Below are 17,686 nucleotides of genomic sequence, written 5' to 3'. Positions count from 1 at the left end.
CTTCAAACCCCAGTACCACCAACAAGCTGCCGTCTCAGAAACACAAAAAAACATAAGTAAATTTAAAATTCAAATAAATAAATAAATCAGAAAAGATGCAGGTATAGCATGTTCACCCTATTGGTATTTTTACACCTTACCTCTTCATAATAGCTCTCATGTTGGTGCATTTATTCCGCGCAAAAATGTTAAGACCAAAACAAAAAGTTGCACTGTTCCAGGTCACACAGGAGTCTCAAACCCAGGACAGGCCGCACAGGGAGTGAATGCCTGGCCTTGGGCTTCCTAGGTAAGCGCGCCATCACCTGAGCCACGCCCCCACGAGCAAGCCACGCCTCCAGCCTAGGCACTGGGTCTGAGATCCTTAAACACACTGCTTTGTCCGTTGGTTTTTGCAAGGATGATTTTATTAAACTATCGGGCTTGTTTCTGCTGTCTTTTGGCGGCACTTGGGTTTGAACTCAGAGTCTCCAGTGTCCTCGCTAGCCACGCCGCCGGCTCTTGTCTTTTTTTTTTTTTTTGCGGTACTGAGGTTTGAACTCAAGGCTAACACCTTGAGCCGCTCCACCAGCCCTTTTTTGTGATGGTTTTTTTTCGAGATAAGGTTTCGCGGACTATTTGCCTGGGCTGGCTTTGAACCCTGATCCTGATGATCTCTGCCTCCTGAGTAGTTAGGATTACAGGCGTGAGCCACCGGTGCCCTGCGGGCTGCTCTAAGTCAAAAGACTTTAAAAAACAACTTATCCTTTTTTGTTGTTAGAATTCGGGCTGCTCTTTTTACTTACTTATTTAGTATTGTTCTACTGGGGCTACACTGTGAAGTTTACACAAGTTCTTACAATGTAATAACTTGTTGAGTTTACCCCTCCATTCCTTCCCCCTTGCTCTAAAGTCTTGAACGCCGCCTCATCTTCTTTAGCTTTATTTTCAACAACTCCTCCTCTTGCTCTAAATCCTGCCAATTTGGCGGGGGGGGGGGCGCAAACTAGTCAAGTAATCTACTACTGAGGTACATCTCCAGCCCCTAAACAACAGCCTGGCTCCTGTCAAACTCACCTGTCAACTACACTTGTTGGGCGCCACCCAGACCCCAGGACTTAGGTTAAGCACATGGAAGACTTCATGATGCTCCTGGGAGGATTCAGCGACACCATGCGTATATGGCAGTCACTCCATGTTTTACTTATGAGCCCGAGCGTCTCAAAACCCAGCCCACGAACCAGACGGGAACCGTCTAGTGAGGCCTTTTTTTCCCGTCTGGGCCTCTTTGACAGTTTAAAGGCTTGGGGATCCCGACCAGTCTCCGCAGAGGCGCTGAGCTGGGGAGGCTGGACCGGCGCTACACCAAGTAATGTTCTCCGAACTAAAACACTGGAGCGCTCACCAAGGCCGGTCTCAGGTTTGAGCTCAGCAAGGAGGGGCTCAGCCTAGCAATCTCTCGCACACACTTCTGGTGTTCTCCGTCTCGATAGAAATTAGGGGAGAGCAGCAACCATCACCATCCCTTGCACAGCAAGGAGAGTCCCTCATTTAAGCCTGACGCACGTGCCAAACGCAGAGTCGTTTCCGTCAACGTACTCACGGCAACGGGCGTAAAATGGCGCCCGCGCAGTCGTAAAAACTCGCAGCTGCCTGACGGCACCGCCTCTTAGCTACCTCACGTGGTAAAAAGTCGACCAAAACCACCATTGAAAAAAAAGAGCCAGACCTCATCACGTGACATAGCTCTACCAATAGAAAAGAGAAACCGGAAAGAGCCCTCTCACATGACAAAGGAGGCCTTGCCTATTGGCCATTGTCACATGACAAAGCAAAGCCGTGCAAAGGGGAGGAACAAATAACGACACCACGTGACCAGCCACACAGCTCTTACGTTCCTGACACGTGATCAGGATTCCGCCCCTTTATCGCTTTTCGCCCCTCCTCTCTACTCCAGCCATCCTTGCGTCGAGCGGCAACGCGAAGGCGAGGGGGCGGGGCTCCGGCTGGTCACGTGCTCCCGCACCTCCCTGGCGCGCGCCCGGCCGCCCGCTCGCCCCCGGCCCCGGCTCCTCCTCCTCTTCTCGCCATTGCAGTTGGATTCGGCAGCCCGGCGTGAGCCGCGTGGCTTTTGGGGGGAGACCCGGGTGGGCTGTGGCAGGAGGGCGACGGCAACGGCTGCGGTCGGGGAAGGGGTTGCCAAGAAGGTAAGCTTCAATGTGGCGGGCCCGCTCCCGCCTCAGCCCCTCCCCCGTTTGTTCATCTCAGCGTGGTTCCGTTTGAGGAGTCAAGGTGGCAAGCCTGGCGTCGCTTCTTCCCCGTTCTCTGCGCTTGGGCCCTTCTCCCCTTGGGCCTCACGCCTTCTTCGCTGCCTTCACTCCCGCGCTTAGCCGTTACTCTCCCCCATTGTGCCGCGGAAACAAAATGGCGGCGACGAGGGCCCGGTGCGCGCGCATCCGCTCCCCCCCTTTCGTGGCCCCTCGGCCGACGGCGGCGCCTCGCGCGGGGGGGTGGGGTGGGGGGGGTGCGCGCGCACCGGGTCCCCAGCCGCCGCCTCCTCGGGGCCCGGCTTTGTCTGTTGCTGCGTCCCGCGCACGCGCGCACGTGCCGGGAGCACACACCCCCTCCGGTCCAGAGCATCCCCGCGGGCGCTGCAGGAGCGACCCTTTTCCTTACTCTCTTTTTCTTTGTTCCGTTGCCTCCCTGGGATCCAGGAGGGTCCCGGTATCCCAAGGCGGGAAACATCGCCTCCTTTGTCCTCACAGCGCGGAGAGCAGGACCCCCTCTCTGGAACCCCTTTTTCTAGGCAGGCGTATTGCAGAGGATGCCTTTGTGGGTTCGTATTGCTCTGGTTCATAGGCTTCCCCCGGATCAAGACCTAGAATTGGGAGGGTTTCAAGTTGCCATTTTTTAAAGTCAGGTGGTTTTCATTGATGTTGAACGTTTCCCAAGTTTCATCCTCTTCCAAAATGGGTTTGGGATGTGATATTTGGGTGCACTGTACTCTGCAAGATTGGGACCATAACGTTGGTGCTAAGCCCTTTTTTATTTCTTAATGTGGTTGGATGGTGGAGTTTTTGAGGGTACTCGAGGTTCTGTTCGCGTTTGTTCTCCGTCAGGGCGACTTATTGCGGGTGTGGGACCATCTGCAGGTTTTCTCCCTGTTCAGTCCCCACACGTGGGGAGAGTAAAGCCTTTTCTTCTCAGTATTTACAAAATCAAGTTGCTGTTTAGGGAACAGGGACTGGCAAGGAAGTCAGCAGTCGGTCATCAGCCACCTTTTCTGAACTCAGGTATTTCAGCAGTTCTGAATCTGGCTTTTTGGTTGTTCATGATTCTGCTTTCTTTAAAAATGAGCTTATTTGGGGTTCACTAGCAAACTGATAGCAGGATGGCAAGAGATGCCTTCCTAAGTTAGGGATCTAATTTAGGACTTTTTTGGGAGGGTGGGATGTTTGTGCTGGGGATTGAACTCAGGGTCTGGAGCTTGTGCTTTACCTCTTGAGCTACCTACCCAGTCAAAATTAAGACTTGCAGCCCTCTTTTTCCTCAGGTATTTGTGGTTGGGAACTGCTCACAGTGCTGCCGCTATGCTTTGTGTGTGGTCTCCTGGGATATAGCTGTTGCAGCCACTCGGACTGTGAATGAAGTGTGGGAACCAGAGCCTCATTCACAGTGGCGGGGAGCAGGGGAAACTTCTCAAGACACTGGCAAGTGCTAATGCCCTTTTCCCAGTAGAGCCCAGCCTTTACCCTGAGCTGCCTCCTGGCCAGGTGTATAGTCTCTGGGATTTATGAATGGAATCCGTGTGAGGCCCAAGTCTTGTCTGGAGGCTTCTCCTTGCCAGCACCAGCCACTGATGTATCAGTCTCCTACCTTCTGGGAGCCTGGACCAGCCTGGGGGTCACCCTCTTTCTATAGCTGAGAAGTGCCTGACTGTTTGCACTTTTTGTTTGTCCTTATGGAATTTGTCTAGGCAAAAGTTACTTTGGCTCTTTTCTCATATTCCTGAGAGGGAGGAATCTAAGGCTCTTTATTGTTCTTAAATTCTTCCTGTCAAATACCAGGTTGACAACAGTAGTTGCTAAGATTTTGACTTGGGAGATAATGCTCTTTTTCCTATTTGTGACATTGTCCCAGTATGTTAGCTTGGCTTGTCTCTAACTCTGGATCCTCTTGTCTCTGCATCCTCCTGCCTTTGCCTCCTGAGTGCTGGGATTGCAGGTGTTCATCACCACACCTGACTTTTTCTAGCTCCTTGGGTAAGCCTGCAGTTTGGGTCAGGAGGAGCTAGTGCTAGGGAAGACGTTTCCGTTCCTTTGGGTAAGCAGTAAGCAACATCTTATTTCTAACTCTTTCTTTTTGAAGGGAGTGTGATACTGGAGTTTGAACTCAGGGCCTTGGCCCTTGGTAGGCAGGCCTTCCTATCATGTGAGCCACATATCAGCTCTTTTCTAACTCTTGGGACTTAGAAATGTTCTTGGGAAAAAGGCTTTGGATGTTTTCTTTGGAATGAGGCCGCTCCCTCTTACTCATACATCCTTCTTTTCCATTCCTTCTAACACTTTCCATGACCAGAGAGAACTTGGGTTTATACCTCTTGGACTTGCCATCCTGCTACATTTTGTCAGCAGGTTAATTCACCTTGTGCAGTTTTGAAAGGTGGATAGTATCACCAGGTAGTTTTAGCATGTACGGCTCACAAATTTGCGACCTTGTATTTTTTTCTTCTTGAGTCTGGGTCTTGCTGTGTAGCCCAGGCTGACCTCTAACTGGAGATCCTCAACCTTTAGTTCCCCAGTGCCTGGGGTGTCTGTGCTACCACACCCTGTGTCACCTTTTGAGTCTTGCTTTGATTGAAACTTTGAAAGAATTAGGATTTTCTAGGTGTTGTATACTGGGTGCTAAATTTATCCCAGCAAAGTCCTGGGAGAGAAGGATTCGATTACTGTGTCCAGTTGTTTGGAATCAGCAGACGGAGGTTTGACTGGAGTCCACCCATTTAGAGGTATGAAGTGGACTTCAGGTTCTTGCTGCAGCATTGGGTAGTTGTATCTCAGATAAACAGGTTACCTCTTGCTTCATTTAGGGCAAGTCGGTGTGAGATGATAATGAAGGTAGGTAAGCAGGTTTGTGAGGGGGAGCCTCGTCAGTGTACAGACTTCCAAAAATTGCTTACGATTTGTTAACTCCTTGTGAGATTGATTGTTCTAAGACAACACATTACACATTGTAAAGAGGCATTGCAAATTCAAACACGTTAACTATTTGCTACTTTTCGTGTCTTGTGAAAGTGATGTGTAGTTGAATTTATTTTTTTGGGCAGTACTGGGATTTGAACTCAGGGCCTTATGTTTGCTAGATAGGCATTTTACTGCTTGAGCCACCTCCCTCCCCCCAATCCTTTCTGCGCTGATAATTTTGGAGCTAGGGTCTTGCTTTATGCCTAGGCTTTCTGGTCACTAATCCTATTTTAAACTGCCATTCCATCTCTGGAATTACAGGTGTGTGCGCAGCTATTGGTTGAATTGGTATCTCTTGAACTCCCTGCCCTGTGCTGGCCTTGAACTGTGATCTTTTGAACTCAGCCTCCCAAGTAGCTAGAATTACAGGCATGAACCACCCCGTGCCCCAATGAAAATTTTTTTTCTACTTTTCATTAAATGGCTGTGTAATGAAGACAGTGAAAATACAAGTTTTTTGTTTGGGGAGGATGGAACCCAGGGTCTTGTGGATCAAGCTCTTTACCATTGAACTACTCACCCAGCCCCTAAAATGTTACTCATTTATTTTTTTTTAATTGTTTATGTTTTTGTGGGACTGGGATTTGAACTCAGGGCTTTGTGCTTATGAGCCATCCCTCCAGCCCAGCTTATACTCATTTCAAAAGGAAAGTGTAATGGTTATTTTCCTAAGGACCATATAGGATCACCAGGGATCATTTAGTTACAAAGTCAACGCATGTATCAAGCGTTTAAATTAACTGCTGATTATGTTTGTGATTTTAAGTAATTAGTGGAAAGTGATTCTATTGATATTTTGAAGTTCATGACAATTTTTCTTGAATATGCAAACAGCTGTTTTATTTTCATGAGGATTGTGGTGCAAGCTTAGGGGTAAAGTGGTATTTGGGGATTCAGTAAACTTCCAGGGACTTGCTTTTCTGCCACTTGGCTTTGAAATATTTTATGTGTGTGTTTTTTCTTTCTTTCTTTTTTTTTTTTTTTTTGCCCTTGCCCTGGTTTAAACTCCTGGCTCCAGGCTTGTTAGGAAGGAGCTCTACTACTTGAGCCACTGCTCCAGCGCTGTGTGTGGTTTTAAAGAATAAAATGTTGCAAGTTAGTTTTGCTTCTGAGTGATACATTTAGGGTTTTTGTTGGTTAGTCTTTGTTGTGTTGATAATTCATTTAAAAAGTCTTAAGCCATGTATACCTGTAGGCCCAGCTACTCAGGAGACTGAGGCAGGAGGATCTCTTGAGCCAGCCTTGACAATTTTGTGAGAATCCTCTTTTGGAAAAAAAGTGTGGATATCAGTAATAAGGAAATAAGCAGCCCAGTCCAGTGGCTGGTAGGTTCACTTAATATTTACTACATGGGTGTGCTGTGCAGTGTTCTTAGAAGGAATGATGGCTGGCCAGTGATGATAATGGAGTGCTGGCTGCCAGGTGAGCGCTTACTAATGAGCACAGCTCAGTAAGTGGAGGGGAGAGGGAGAGAAGCTGAATAAGTTTTTAAGTTTCTGATTTATTTTTGGTGATAGTGGGGGTTGAACTCATGGCTTTGTGCTCTGCATGGCTGTACTACTTGAGCTACACCTAGCCCTTACTTTATTTTGCAAATAGGGTAAACATTTTTTGCCCGGGCCTGCCTGCACTGTGATCTTAAACTTTATGGGTCCCAAGTATCTGGGATGACAGATACTTATCACCACACCAGCTTATTGGTTAATATTGGGGTCTCATAATGGTCTCAATCCCAGCAGAGTTCTATCTCTGCTGGGATTACAGTGGTAGCCAATTGGTGTTGCTTCATTTCATTTTTTGTGATGGTGAGGATGAACCTGGATCTCACACCAGGCAAAGTGCTCTAATTACTGACCACCCACCCACACCCGGCCCTTAAGACTTTTTGGGGGTTGTGGGGGGGTTGTACTCTGGTTGAACTACTCAGGGCTTTGGGCATACTGGGCAGGTGCTCTCTACCTCTTGAGCCATGCCCGTGCATTGGCTATTTTTGAGATAAGTTTTTCACTTTATGCCTGGACTGGCCTGGACCATGATCCTCCTGTTAGTGCTTCCCCTCATACCTGGGATGACAGGTGCTCACCACCACACCCAGGCACTGGTTGAGATACGTGATCTCGAGAACTTTTGCACATTGATCCTCTGGATCTGTCTCCTAAAGAGGTAGGATTACAGGCTGAGGCACTGTGCCTAGCTAAGTCTGTTTTTTTAAACCCAAGATTTCAACTGGAGCATTTTGGCACTTTGTTATAAAATTAAAAATGATAGCTGGAGTTGAGAGTGCAACCTAGTGGTAGAGCACTTGCCTAGCATTGACAAACCTTTAGGTTTCATTCCCAGCACTGCAAACAAAACCAACTAAACAAGATTAAAAAAAATAAATACTACATGGGTAACTTCCATATGATGTAGCAGTTGCACTGTGATTCAATTTAATTTCCCAAAGAAATTTTCATAGCAGCATTATTTGGTAGATATGCTTACATAAACCATAACCCATCCACTCTTTGAGATGCTACTTAGTAGCAAAAGAAAAAAAAAAGTATTGATGAATAGACAACTTGGACGAACTTGGGGCAACTCTGCAGAGTGAAACAAGTCAATCATGGAAGGTTACATATTCTACAATTCCATTTCTATGACTTTTTTTTTAAGCGCTGGGGATTGAACCCAGGACCTTTTATGCACTATATCATTAAGCTTTGCTGTCAGTTCTTTGTGACATTCTTTATTTTGATGGTACGTGGAATTTGAAGTCATATGCTTACTAAGGCAGGCACTCTATCCCTTGAGCCACTCTGCCAGACCTTTTATGCGTTGTGGGTTTTTTTTGTTTTTTTGTGGTTCTGGGGTTTGAACTCAGGGCCTACACCCTGAGCCTCTCCATTTTTATGATGGCTTTTTTTTTTTTTTGAGATAGTGTCTTGGGGGAACTATTTACCGGGGGTGGCTTTGAATCAGGATCCTCCTGATCTCTGTCTCCCGAGTAGCTAGGATGACAGGCATGAGCTACCGGTGCCCAGCTTCTCTATGACATGGTTTTTTTTTTTTTTTTTTTTTGGTGGGACTGGGGTTTGAACTTAGGACTTTGCTATTGCAAAGCAGGCACTCTACCTCTTCAGCCATACCTCCAGTTCATTTTGCTCTAGTTGTTTTGGAGACTGGTGTCTCGAGAACTTGCCCATGCTGGTGTCAAACTGTGACCCTCCTGATCTCAGCCTCCCAAGTAGGTAGGATTATAGGTGTGAGCCACAGGCTCCCTGCTTCAATTATGTTTTTTTTTTTTTTTTTTTTGCGGCACTGTGGTTTGAACTCAGAACCCCACACTTGGTAGGCAGGTGCTCTACCCACTTGAGCCACTCTGCCAGTCCTTTTTTGTAGTGGGTTTTTTTTTTTTAAGATAAGGTCCCCAGAACTATTTGCCTGGGGCTGACTTCAAAATTCAATCCTCCTGAGTGCGTAGGATTACAGGTGTGAGCCAGTGGTGCCCGGCTTCAGCCCTTAGTTTTTTGGTAGGCTTTCACTGTGTAGCCCAGGCTGGCCTCCTATTGAAATTCTCTACCTTTGCCTCTGAGTGCTGTGGTATTTATAGGTGTGTGTTACCATACCGATTGAGACTCGGTCTTTTTAACTAAAAGAATATAAAAGAAAAAAAAGACTGGGGCTGGGGCTGTGGGTGTAGCTCAGTAGTAAAATGCTTGCCTAGAATGTTCAAGGTTCTGGGTTTCCTTCCCCGTACTGGAAAAAGAAATAAAAGGTATCCCTTAGGACTGGAGGAGTGGCTCAAATGGTAGAGTGCCTGCCTAGCAAGAGTGAGGCCCTGCGTTCAAACCCCAGTACCACCACCAAAAAAAAGGTACTCCTCACTACTAAAAATAACTCATGTCTGTATGTTAATACAATCGTTTGAGAGATGGTCTTTTCTCCCCACATCCTTACTAGAAGGGAGAAGTAAATACATTAAATTGTACACTAGGTTAAAAGAAAATCAAAGGCTTCATCATGGGAATACCTTGGAAGGAGGGTTGCTAGGTGTGAGAAGATTCTTACTTCCTGAAGAGCACACTGGGAAGAGACTTGATAGTTTCCACTCGTATTTATATAAAACATTTTTTTTTCTTTTTGGTGGCACTGGGGTTTGAACTTAGGGCCTCATGGCTGCTAAGCAGGCACTATAGTACCACTTAAGCCACTCTGCCAGCCCTTTTTGTGTTAGGTATTTCTGAGATAGTTTCTCTCAAACTAATTTCTCAGGCTGACTTTGAACCGTGATCTGCCTGATCTCTGCCTCCCAAGTAGCTAGGATTATAGGCGTGAGCCACAGATTCCCCAGCAAGGGGACAGTCCTTTAAATTGAAAGTATTTGTTTAAATCCTTATTCGTAACTTTTATTTTTTGGTGGTGGTACTGGGATTTGAACCTAGGGCTTTATAATTGCAAAGTAGGCACTCTTAACTGCTTGAGCCACACCTCTAGTCTCCTTATTACTAACTTTTTTTTTTTTGGGCACTTTCTGTGGGTTTATTTAAGCACAAATAAAACGTGCACATGAGCTGTCTATTCATTTTTCTCGCTGTGCAGCCTGGCATTGGGGTTGGTGACTGATGGCTCCATGGGCTGATAGTTTGTGGTTCTTGAAGGAAACATCGTGAGCGATCTTGGCGCAGTTAGACGCGTTGCACGCCCGAAGCACTTTCCAGTTCCTTGACCAGTAACTTCGGGACGCCATGGGGCAGCATGGGCTTTTTCTTGTTTCTCCTATAACCAGCGTTGGGCATGGAGATCTGCCCCTTCATAACCTGTTGTCAGTACCACTGGGTTTCAGCCAGCTACACTTAATTTTGATATGTTGGTCTGATTGATTCTGGATGAACTTCTTGGTCCTCTTTGTGATGATTTTGGGCTTCACCAAAGGTCTGAGAACAGCCATGATGCTGAGTGGGAGATGGCAGCCACATCACTAGGCAGTGCCCGGACTGGAGGTGTGGTTCAAGTGGTAAAGCACCTGCTTTGCAAGCATGACAACCTGAGTTCAAACCCTAGTTCCAGCAAAACAAAACAAAGCAAAACAAACAAAAAAAATAGGCAGCGCCGAAGAAGAGGTATTCCTAACTTTGTCATCTCTCTGTAGAAGTGGAGGAGGAGGCAAACCATTGATCTAAATTTCAGATTTGTGTTGGAGGTGTTTATTTATTTTTTTTTGTGGTAGGTACTTGCACTTAAACTCAGGGCCTACACCTTGAGCCACTCCACCAGCCCTTTTTTGTGAAGTGTTGTTTTGAAATAGGGTCTCCAGAACTGTTTGCCTGGGTTGGCTTTGAAACGTGATCCACCTGATCTCTGCCTCCTGAGTAGCTAGTATTATAGACTTGAGCCACTGGCGCCTGGCTTTGAGTGGCATTCTTAATCAGATTTTAGATTGACATGGTCTGGCTGGGTTGCTTTGTTCAAATTGTTTCCATATGGTTTTGACCATGTGAATTTATAAAAGTTTAAGGACTCGTTGAGAGTAGCACATGTGTATTGGTTCACTTCATAGCCCAGGGTCAGCTGGCTCCAGATGTGGTCCAGGAAACCAGGAATTGGCATAAGTCAGTGTGCATTTGAAAGCCTCATTTGGTCTTTTCAGATGAACGGCCACTCCAGGACTATCTCCCAGAGTTGCTGGGCAGGCTTTGAGATTTTGTGAAACACATTTCCTCATTGTGTAGCCATTTGTCTATCCACCTGTGAGAACATGGGCGTGCAGTGCTGTGAACCTCCTGTCGTAATTAAGGAGAGGTTAAAAGATGTCATCACACACAGGCATAAGGTTTTGTGGCTTAAACCTCTAACCCTGCATGATGTGGGTGGGCTAGTTTCAGGAACAAAAGAAAGAAGGCTGATACTTGAATATCCCAAACCATACAGAAGCCATGTTTAAAATCCTACCTTGGTGCCTTCTCTTTAGAGAGGCTGGTTGCACTCACAACCATGGTTGCACCTTAAACGAAATGTGTAAAGTTAGGTTGGTAAGGGGCAGGGGAGTGTTCTGTGTAGTGTGGGTGCTGTGGGCCTGTTGCCAGCGTTGTTCATTCTGAAGAATCTCATGGAAAGCAGGTTTCTGCTCACTGTGAAGACTCCTGGATCAGCTCATGAGATACACTGTCTGGTGTTTGAGACCAGGGCATCTGTCTTGGATAACATCTGGACTCAGATGACAACACTTGAGGCTTATTTGTTGCCCTGCAAAGGAAGAATAGCTCCGGACATTAAAGGGTGGTTGCAGATGACAAAATTAGTCCTTTCACTGCTTTGCCTACCTGAATCAGGAGACATTGCCACCATAGTCTGGTCTAGTGGAAGACTGTCAGGGATGAGTGGACCATAGGCAGGCCAGGTGTGGTGATCAGAGCCAGCCTGATGGAGCCCACTGAGTCAACTCAGTGGTCCTGATGTGAGCCTGCTTTGCAGAACAGAGGATGAAGTGAGGCAGCCTACTGTTGCTAAGGCATGCTCATGTTTCTCTTCAGCAGTGAAGATGGCAGACTGAAACCTACATGCAGGACTCAAGTGTGAAGACAAGTATACTGGGGGTGTGTGTGGGCTGTCTTGTGGCATGTTGAATGGGGTGGCATTTTGACCCAGTGAATCATTCCAGAGTAGTGAAGTGTGGTTTTCTACCAGATCCCATACCCACCGCCTGGCAGATAGTGTTCTTAGGGGGTTCCTGTGTCAGTTGGAAGTGAGCTGTGATCCTGCTTCTGACAACTTCAGAGTACAATAGCAAATCATTTTCCCTTTTTTAAAGTATCTTTATGGGCACATGGACTTGTATAAATTTAATGTGTTGAGGCCTTTTTGTAATTATGTTTGTAACATTTTGTAATGTTGGGGACAAGTTTACAGGGAGCATCTACCTGTAAACTCATTCTCCATTGTGCTGTTGAAACTTAACTATACCTATGTTATCCATTAACTGTAGGTTCTGTTCATCCCTCAGTCACTTAATTTATTTATACATGCTTGAGTACACACATACATAGTCTCAATATGTATCCCACGCTGGCTTCATACTAGATCCTTCTGCCTCTGCTTCCTTAGTGCAGAGGAACTAGACCTTGAATATGCCAGTGATTTGTTTCTTCTAAAAGCAAATAGATCTTGAGTATGCCAGTAATTTCTTTCTTCTTTTTGTGGGACTGGGGTTTGGATTCAGGACTGCATACTTGTAAAGCAAGCACACCTCCATTTTGCTCTGGTTATTTTAGAGAGAGAGTTTCTTGAACCAGTTCCCTGCGCTGGCACCGAACCCTGATCCTGCTAATCTCTGCCTCCCAAATATGTAGTATTACAGGCGTGAGCCACCAGCACCAGCTAGATGCCAGCAATTTTTTTTGGGTGGTACTGGGGTTTGAACTCAGTGCCTACACCTTGAGCCATTCCACCAGCCATTTTTTGTGATAGGTTTTTTTTCGAGGTGGGGGGTCTCATGAACTATTTGCCCAGGCTGGCTTTGAACCATGATCCTCCTGATCTCTGCCTCCTGAGTAGCTGGGATTACAGGTGTGAACCTCTGGTGCCTGGCCCCCAAGTACTGTTCTGAACTTTTTCCAGCCTTCACTAGTTTTGCCTGTTCTAGAACTTCGTATGACTGGAAGTGTTATTCATTTTGGTTCTTGGTTGTCGCAAACAGAGCCAGTGGGAGCCCTCGCAAGTGAGCTGCCATGTCCTCTGGGAACCTGCCTTAACTATACAGTGCTTCAGTGCTTTGTGACACTAAGTGTGACCTACCTCATGGTATATTTCCTGTGTCAGGCACCCAGTCAGCCACTTCTCTTAGGAGCTCATTTTAGACTACCATTTGTTGTGACCCCTAGATGGAAAGGTCTTAGCCTTGCTGTGAAATCTCTGCATTTGGTATTTGTGGTTGGAGACAAGGCTTTGAAATGAAGAGGTCACGATGAAGCATTGGCTCCTGGCACCTTCCTGGAGTTGGGGGAAAAGATTTTCTCTTTTAGAGTATGCTTATGTGGCTGTATCCTTAGAACAGGGGACTAGTCTGTCACTGTGCCTATTCCAGCATTTAGCCCAGTGCCTGGCACAGAAAAGATGTGACAAATACTTGTTTAATAAATAAATACGGTTTTAAACAGCGGCTGTCGTGATCAGATTGATGATATTGCAGCATAGATAAGGGTGGGATTGGTGGCTCTGACACTGCACTTGGGTGACAGCACACAGGTATTTCCTGTCCCTAGCAGAAAACAGGCTTGGGTTGGTTTTCTGAGCTTTGGCTTAATTATGCATTTAAAAGAAAATAAACTGTCATGGAACTTTTCAGTTATGCAGAAATGAACTCCAGTATATCCATCTTCCAGATTCAACAGCTATCAACATTTTATAGTCTTTCTTGGGGGGTAGGGTGGGGGATGAGATAGGGTCTGTTATGTAGCCCAGGCTGGCTTCGAACTCACAATTCTCCTCCTCCAACTCCCCAGTGCCGGGATTACAGGCATGTCCTACCATGCCTGGCTTAATGTTTTACGATCTCGTTTCATCCTTTAAATTTTCAACCTCTTATTTTATTCATAAATTTATCTGAAATATGTATTGACCAAATAGAAAAGTCATCCTATTCAAACGCAATCACAGTATCATTTACTCCTAGATAAATGGTAATTCCTTAATATAGGATGCACTTGGACACACAGCTTGCTCATTCTCAGCGCCTGGTCACGGAGACCTTGCCAGAATAGAAGTTGGTACAATTTGAGGTTTGAACATGGGACCTATACATTGAACCACTCCACCAGCCATTTTTTTGTTTTGTTTTGTTTTGTTTTTTGTTTTTTTTTATGATGGGTTTTGTTCAACTAACAAGTTGTTACGAGTTTGGTCTTGAGGACTGTTTGCCTGGGCTGGCTTCAAACATGAATTCTCCCGATCTCTGCCTCCTGAGTAGCTAGGATTATAGGCGTGAGCCACCAGCACCTGGCTGCTCCCACTTTTGAGGGTTCATGAGATTTGTGTTACGTGCTTTATGTAGGTTGACTTGTTTGGTGTTCAGTTCCCTCCAGAGGGTAGAGGGGCCACCAACATGTCTCTGGTGTGAGAAGAAAGCTCCACAGAAACTGTTCAAGGCCAACTAGCAGCTGAGCACACAAGAGTTTCAGGCTCAGATCTGTGTGGAACATTCACCTGGGTGTCAATCCACGTGTCTCACCAAGAGCCCAGTCACAGCAAGTAGCCAAGTCTGAGACCAGCCTTTCTGTCCCATCCCACGCTCCCCCACCCTCCGTTTCTCTCATTCATAGGACGTACCGTGACCTATTGCTTAGCTCTGCAGGGATGTCATCCACTATTTTCCTCTTAGGTTTAACTTTAGAACTTTGAAATTCGCAATTCCAGTTGCTAGGAAGTCATGAAGCACTGTGGAAAATTCTGGCTTGGCCAACCATTTCTAAGTTTGTCCTTGAAGCTCATACCTTTCCAGGATGTGCTGTCTGGCTCATAAATGGTGTAGATGGAAGGGGCTAGCTGGCCGTGATTGTGGGGAGGCAGGCAGATTGATTTGGTGCACACCATGTGGATGGGCCTTGTTGTTTACTCATTTGGAAGATTTCAGTCTGGGCAGACTGTTGCCAGAATGGAAATTGAGTAGGTTGTAGCCAGCATGTTATTTAGAGTCCGGAATTGTAATTATGACTACTTCTGTCCTGAAGACTTTCTGATGTGCATTTCAGTGTCAGCCTCCCTAGATTTGAGCCAGCCAAGGTATATCCATTTGACGCCCTTTTGCTTTTGAGGCCTGTTAGCTTTTCCTGAAGGTTCTTGACTTTCCAAGTGACAGAAGTCCTTTTTAGGCCTTCAGTCTTATCACATACCTGCTGTCACTCTCTGCATTACCTCTAAGGCCCAGTACTCTTCCCATTTCTTTTTTTTTGTTTTGTTTGTTTTAGAGACAGGGTCTGACTATGTAGCCTTGAACCGATCCTCCTGCCTCAGTCTCTCCAGTGTTGGAATTATAGGTGTATGCCACCCCGCACTGTAAGCACCAAGATTTATATATACCTGTAACATTTTTTTGGAGGCTCGTTACTATTTGTATGTTTTACATTCTGTTTTTTGGACCTGTGGGTGGAAACTAGGGCCTGATGTACATGTTCTGCCACTGCGCTACTCCCCCACAGCCCTACTTTACAGTTATAAAAATTGGCATACTTGGACTGGTGAAATGGCTCAAGTGCTAGAGCACCTGCCTAGCAATTTGGAGGCTGCGAGTTCAAACCTCCCCCTACCCCCTCACCCTCAAAACCCCCCCCCAAAAAAAGAAAAAAAATTGGTGTGCTTGGGGATTTAGCCAGTGATAGAGCACATGTCTAGCATGTGTGAGGCCTTGCATTTAATCCAAGCACTGCCCCTCCCCCAAATTTGCATACTGTATGTGAAGAAATGATGAAAAGAATAGAAAAGAAAGCAAAAATGTTCTGAGTCTGGGCCTAAAGTCAGACCTGGCTTCTGGAAAACAGCTGTTTTCATTTTCAGAAGCATGTAAATAGTTATTTGGTATCTTACTTTGGCAGCAGTTACTTGGAAATAGAGATGGGTCCTGCTACATTGAGCCTGCTCCATGGTGAGGCAGCATGTGTAATGTTCTCTTTTGGTGGGCCTGGGGTTTCAAACCCAGGTCTTTGTGCTTGCACAGCAAGCCCTGTACTGCTTGAGCCACACCTCTAATCAGTTTGCTTTGGTTTTTTTGAGATGGGGTCTTGAGAACTGTTTGCCCAGGCGGGCATTGAACTGTGATCCTCCTGATCTCAGCTGCCCAAGTAGCTAGGATTACAGGCATGAGCCACCAGCACCCGGCTTGTGGTGTCCTTACTGCCAAGTATCTGGCTGCTAAAGTGAGTGCGCATGCGAAATACTTGAAACTAAAAAGATTTTCTGGTTTTATAGATAGTTGAAGTATTGATAACACCAAGGAAATCTGTCACAATTTGAAAAGATAAGCAAAAGTTTGATTTCCATACACTACAGAAAAAAGAAGTGAAAATGGTAAGAACGTTTTTTTCTTTGATTACAGATATTCATTTATGTACAAAGATGTTTGTAGCATTTCCCCCAAAGAATTTGATTCTTTTATCATTTTCTCTTAGAATTTTTGAATTATCAAATAATAAGTGTCATAATCATTCAGATACAGTAGTCCCCCCGCCCCCAACTGCGTTTTCACTTCCCGCGGTTTCAGTTACCTGCGGTCCACCGCGGTCTAAAAATTTTAAATAAAAAAGTTCCAGAAATAAGCAGTTCCTATATTTTAAATTGCACACCGTCACGATGCCTGCGTCATTCACCTCACTTCATCTCATCACGTAGGCATTGTATCATCATCACTTCATCACAAGAAGAAGAAGGGTGAGTACGGCACATTATTTTGAGACAGACCACATTCACATAGCTTTTATTACAGTATATTATTGTAATTGTTCTATTTTAGTGGTTGTTAAGTTCTTACTATGTCTATGAATTAAACGTTTATCAATACACGTGTATGTGGAGGAAGAACATAGTATATGTTGGGTTCAGTACTATCCACGGTGTCAGGCAAGTGGGGGCAAGACCCCCATTGGGGGGTCTTGGAGTGTATCCCCTGTGGATAAGGGGGGACTACTGTAGTATAGAAGTACAGAAATTGTCCTGTTCCTCCCTCTGCCTGGGGAGAACAACTAAGTTTGGTGTCTTCCCTTCTTGGTCCTTCAGTTGTATTCATGTAGTTGTATTTTATGTGAGTGATGGAGAGCACCATTTGGAGCTTGAATGATGAGTGGTGGGTTGCTTGGTCTCTTTGCATCATTTTTAGTGCAGTTTTCACATTTCCAGCGTCCAATGCGAATTTTTGTGAATGATGATCGCCATGTGATGGCAAAGCATTCTTCAGTTTATCCAACACAAGAGGAATTGGAGGCTGTGCAGAACATGGTGTCCCACACGGAGCGAGCTCTCAAAGCTGTGTCGGACTGGATCGATGAGCAGGAGAAGGGTAGTGGTGAGCCCACTGAGTCGGACAACATGGATGCACCTCCTGATGATGAGAGCAAAGAAGGGGCTGGGTAAGTGTGAGGCCATGTGTTGTGGGCTTCCATGGGTTCTGATTAGACTGACTCCCCACTGAGCTGGTTTTTGGTCTGTCCCTCAGGGAACAGAAGGCAGAACACATGACCAGGACCCTGCGGGGTGTGATGCGGGTCGGCCTTGTGGCAAAGGGCCTTCTGCTCAAGGGAGACTTGGATCTGGAGCTGGTCCTGCTATGTAAGGAGAAGCCCACCACTGCACTCCTGGACAAGGTGGCTGACAACCTGGCCATCCAGCTCACTGTGAGTGTGACCACCATCAGTAGACCAGGAAGGGGATGATGCTTGTGGAGGACATGGGGCAGAGGAAGAGAGGACCAGCCTGTGCCTTTGCTCCTCCTCTGTACACTT

The 17,686-nt window shown here is 46.1% G+C and overlaps 1 protein-coding gene across 11 annotated transcripts in view; it reads left to right on the top strand.

Annotated features, from left to right (window-relative positions):
• Positions 1-1,984: 1,984 nt before the first annotated feature.
• Ilf3 (interleukin enhancer binding factor 3) overlaps positions 1,985-17,686 on the top strand; it is a 33,602-nt gene continuing 17,900 nt past the window's right edge. For 3 of the 11 annotated variants that reach the window (XM_074054084.1, XM_074054083.1, XM_074054080.1), the window contains exons 1-5: positions 1,985-2,186; positions 16,161-16,259; positions 16,581-16,619; positions 17,070-17,314; positions 17,401-17,578. In XM_074054084.1, coding sequence (XP_073910185.1) covers positions 16,257-16,259; positions 16,581-16,619; positions 17,070-17,314; positions 17,401-17,578 — 465 coding nt within the window. In that variant the 5' untranslated portion in view covers positions 1,985-2,186; positions 16,161-16,256. The remainder of the gene's footprint in view (positions 2,187-16,160; positions 16,260-16,580; positions 16,620-17,069; positions 17,315-17,400; positions 17,579-17,686) is intronic. The other 8 variants (XM_020167717.2, XM_020167715.2, XM_074054081.1 and 5 more) reach the window with 7 other exon arrangements.

Source organism: Castor canadensis, chromosome 14 (genome assembly GCF_047511655.1).
Source record: "Castor canadensis chromosome 14, mCasCan1.hap1v2, whole genome shotgun sequence".
In the NCBI taxonomy this organism is placed as follows: domain Eukaryota; kingdom Metazoa; phylum Chordata; class Mammalia; order Rodentia; family Castoridae; genus Castor; species Castor canadensis.
This window is presented reverse-complemented; position numbering and strand designations above follow the sequence as displayed.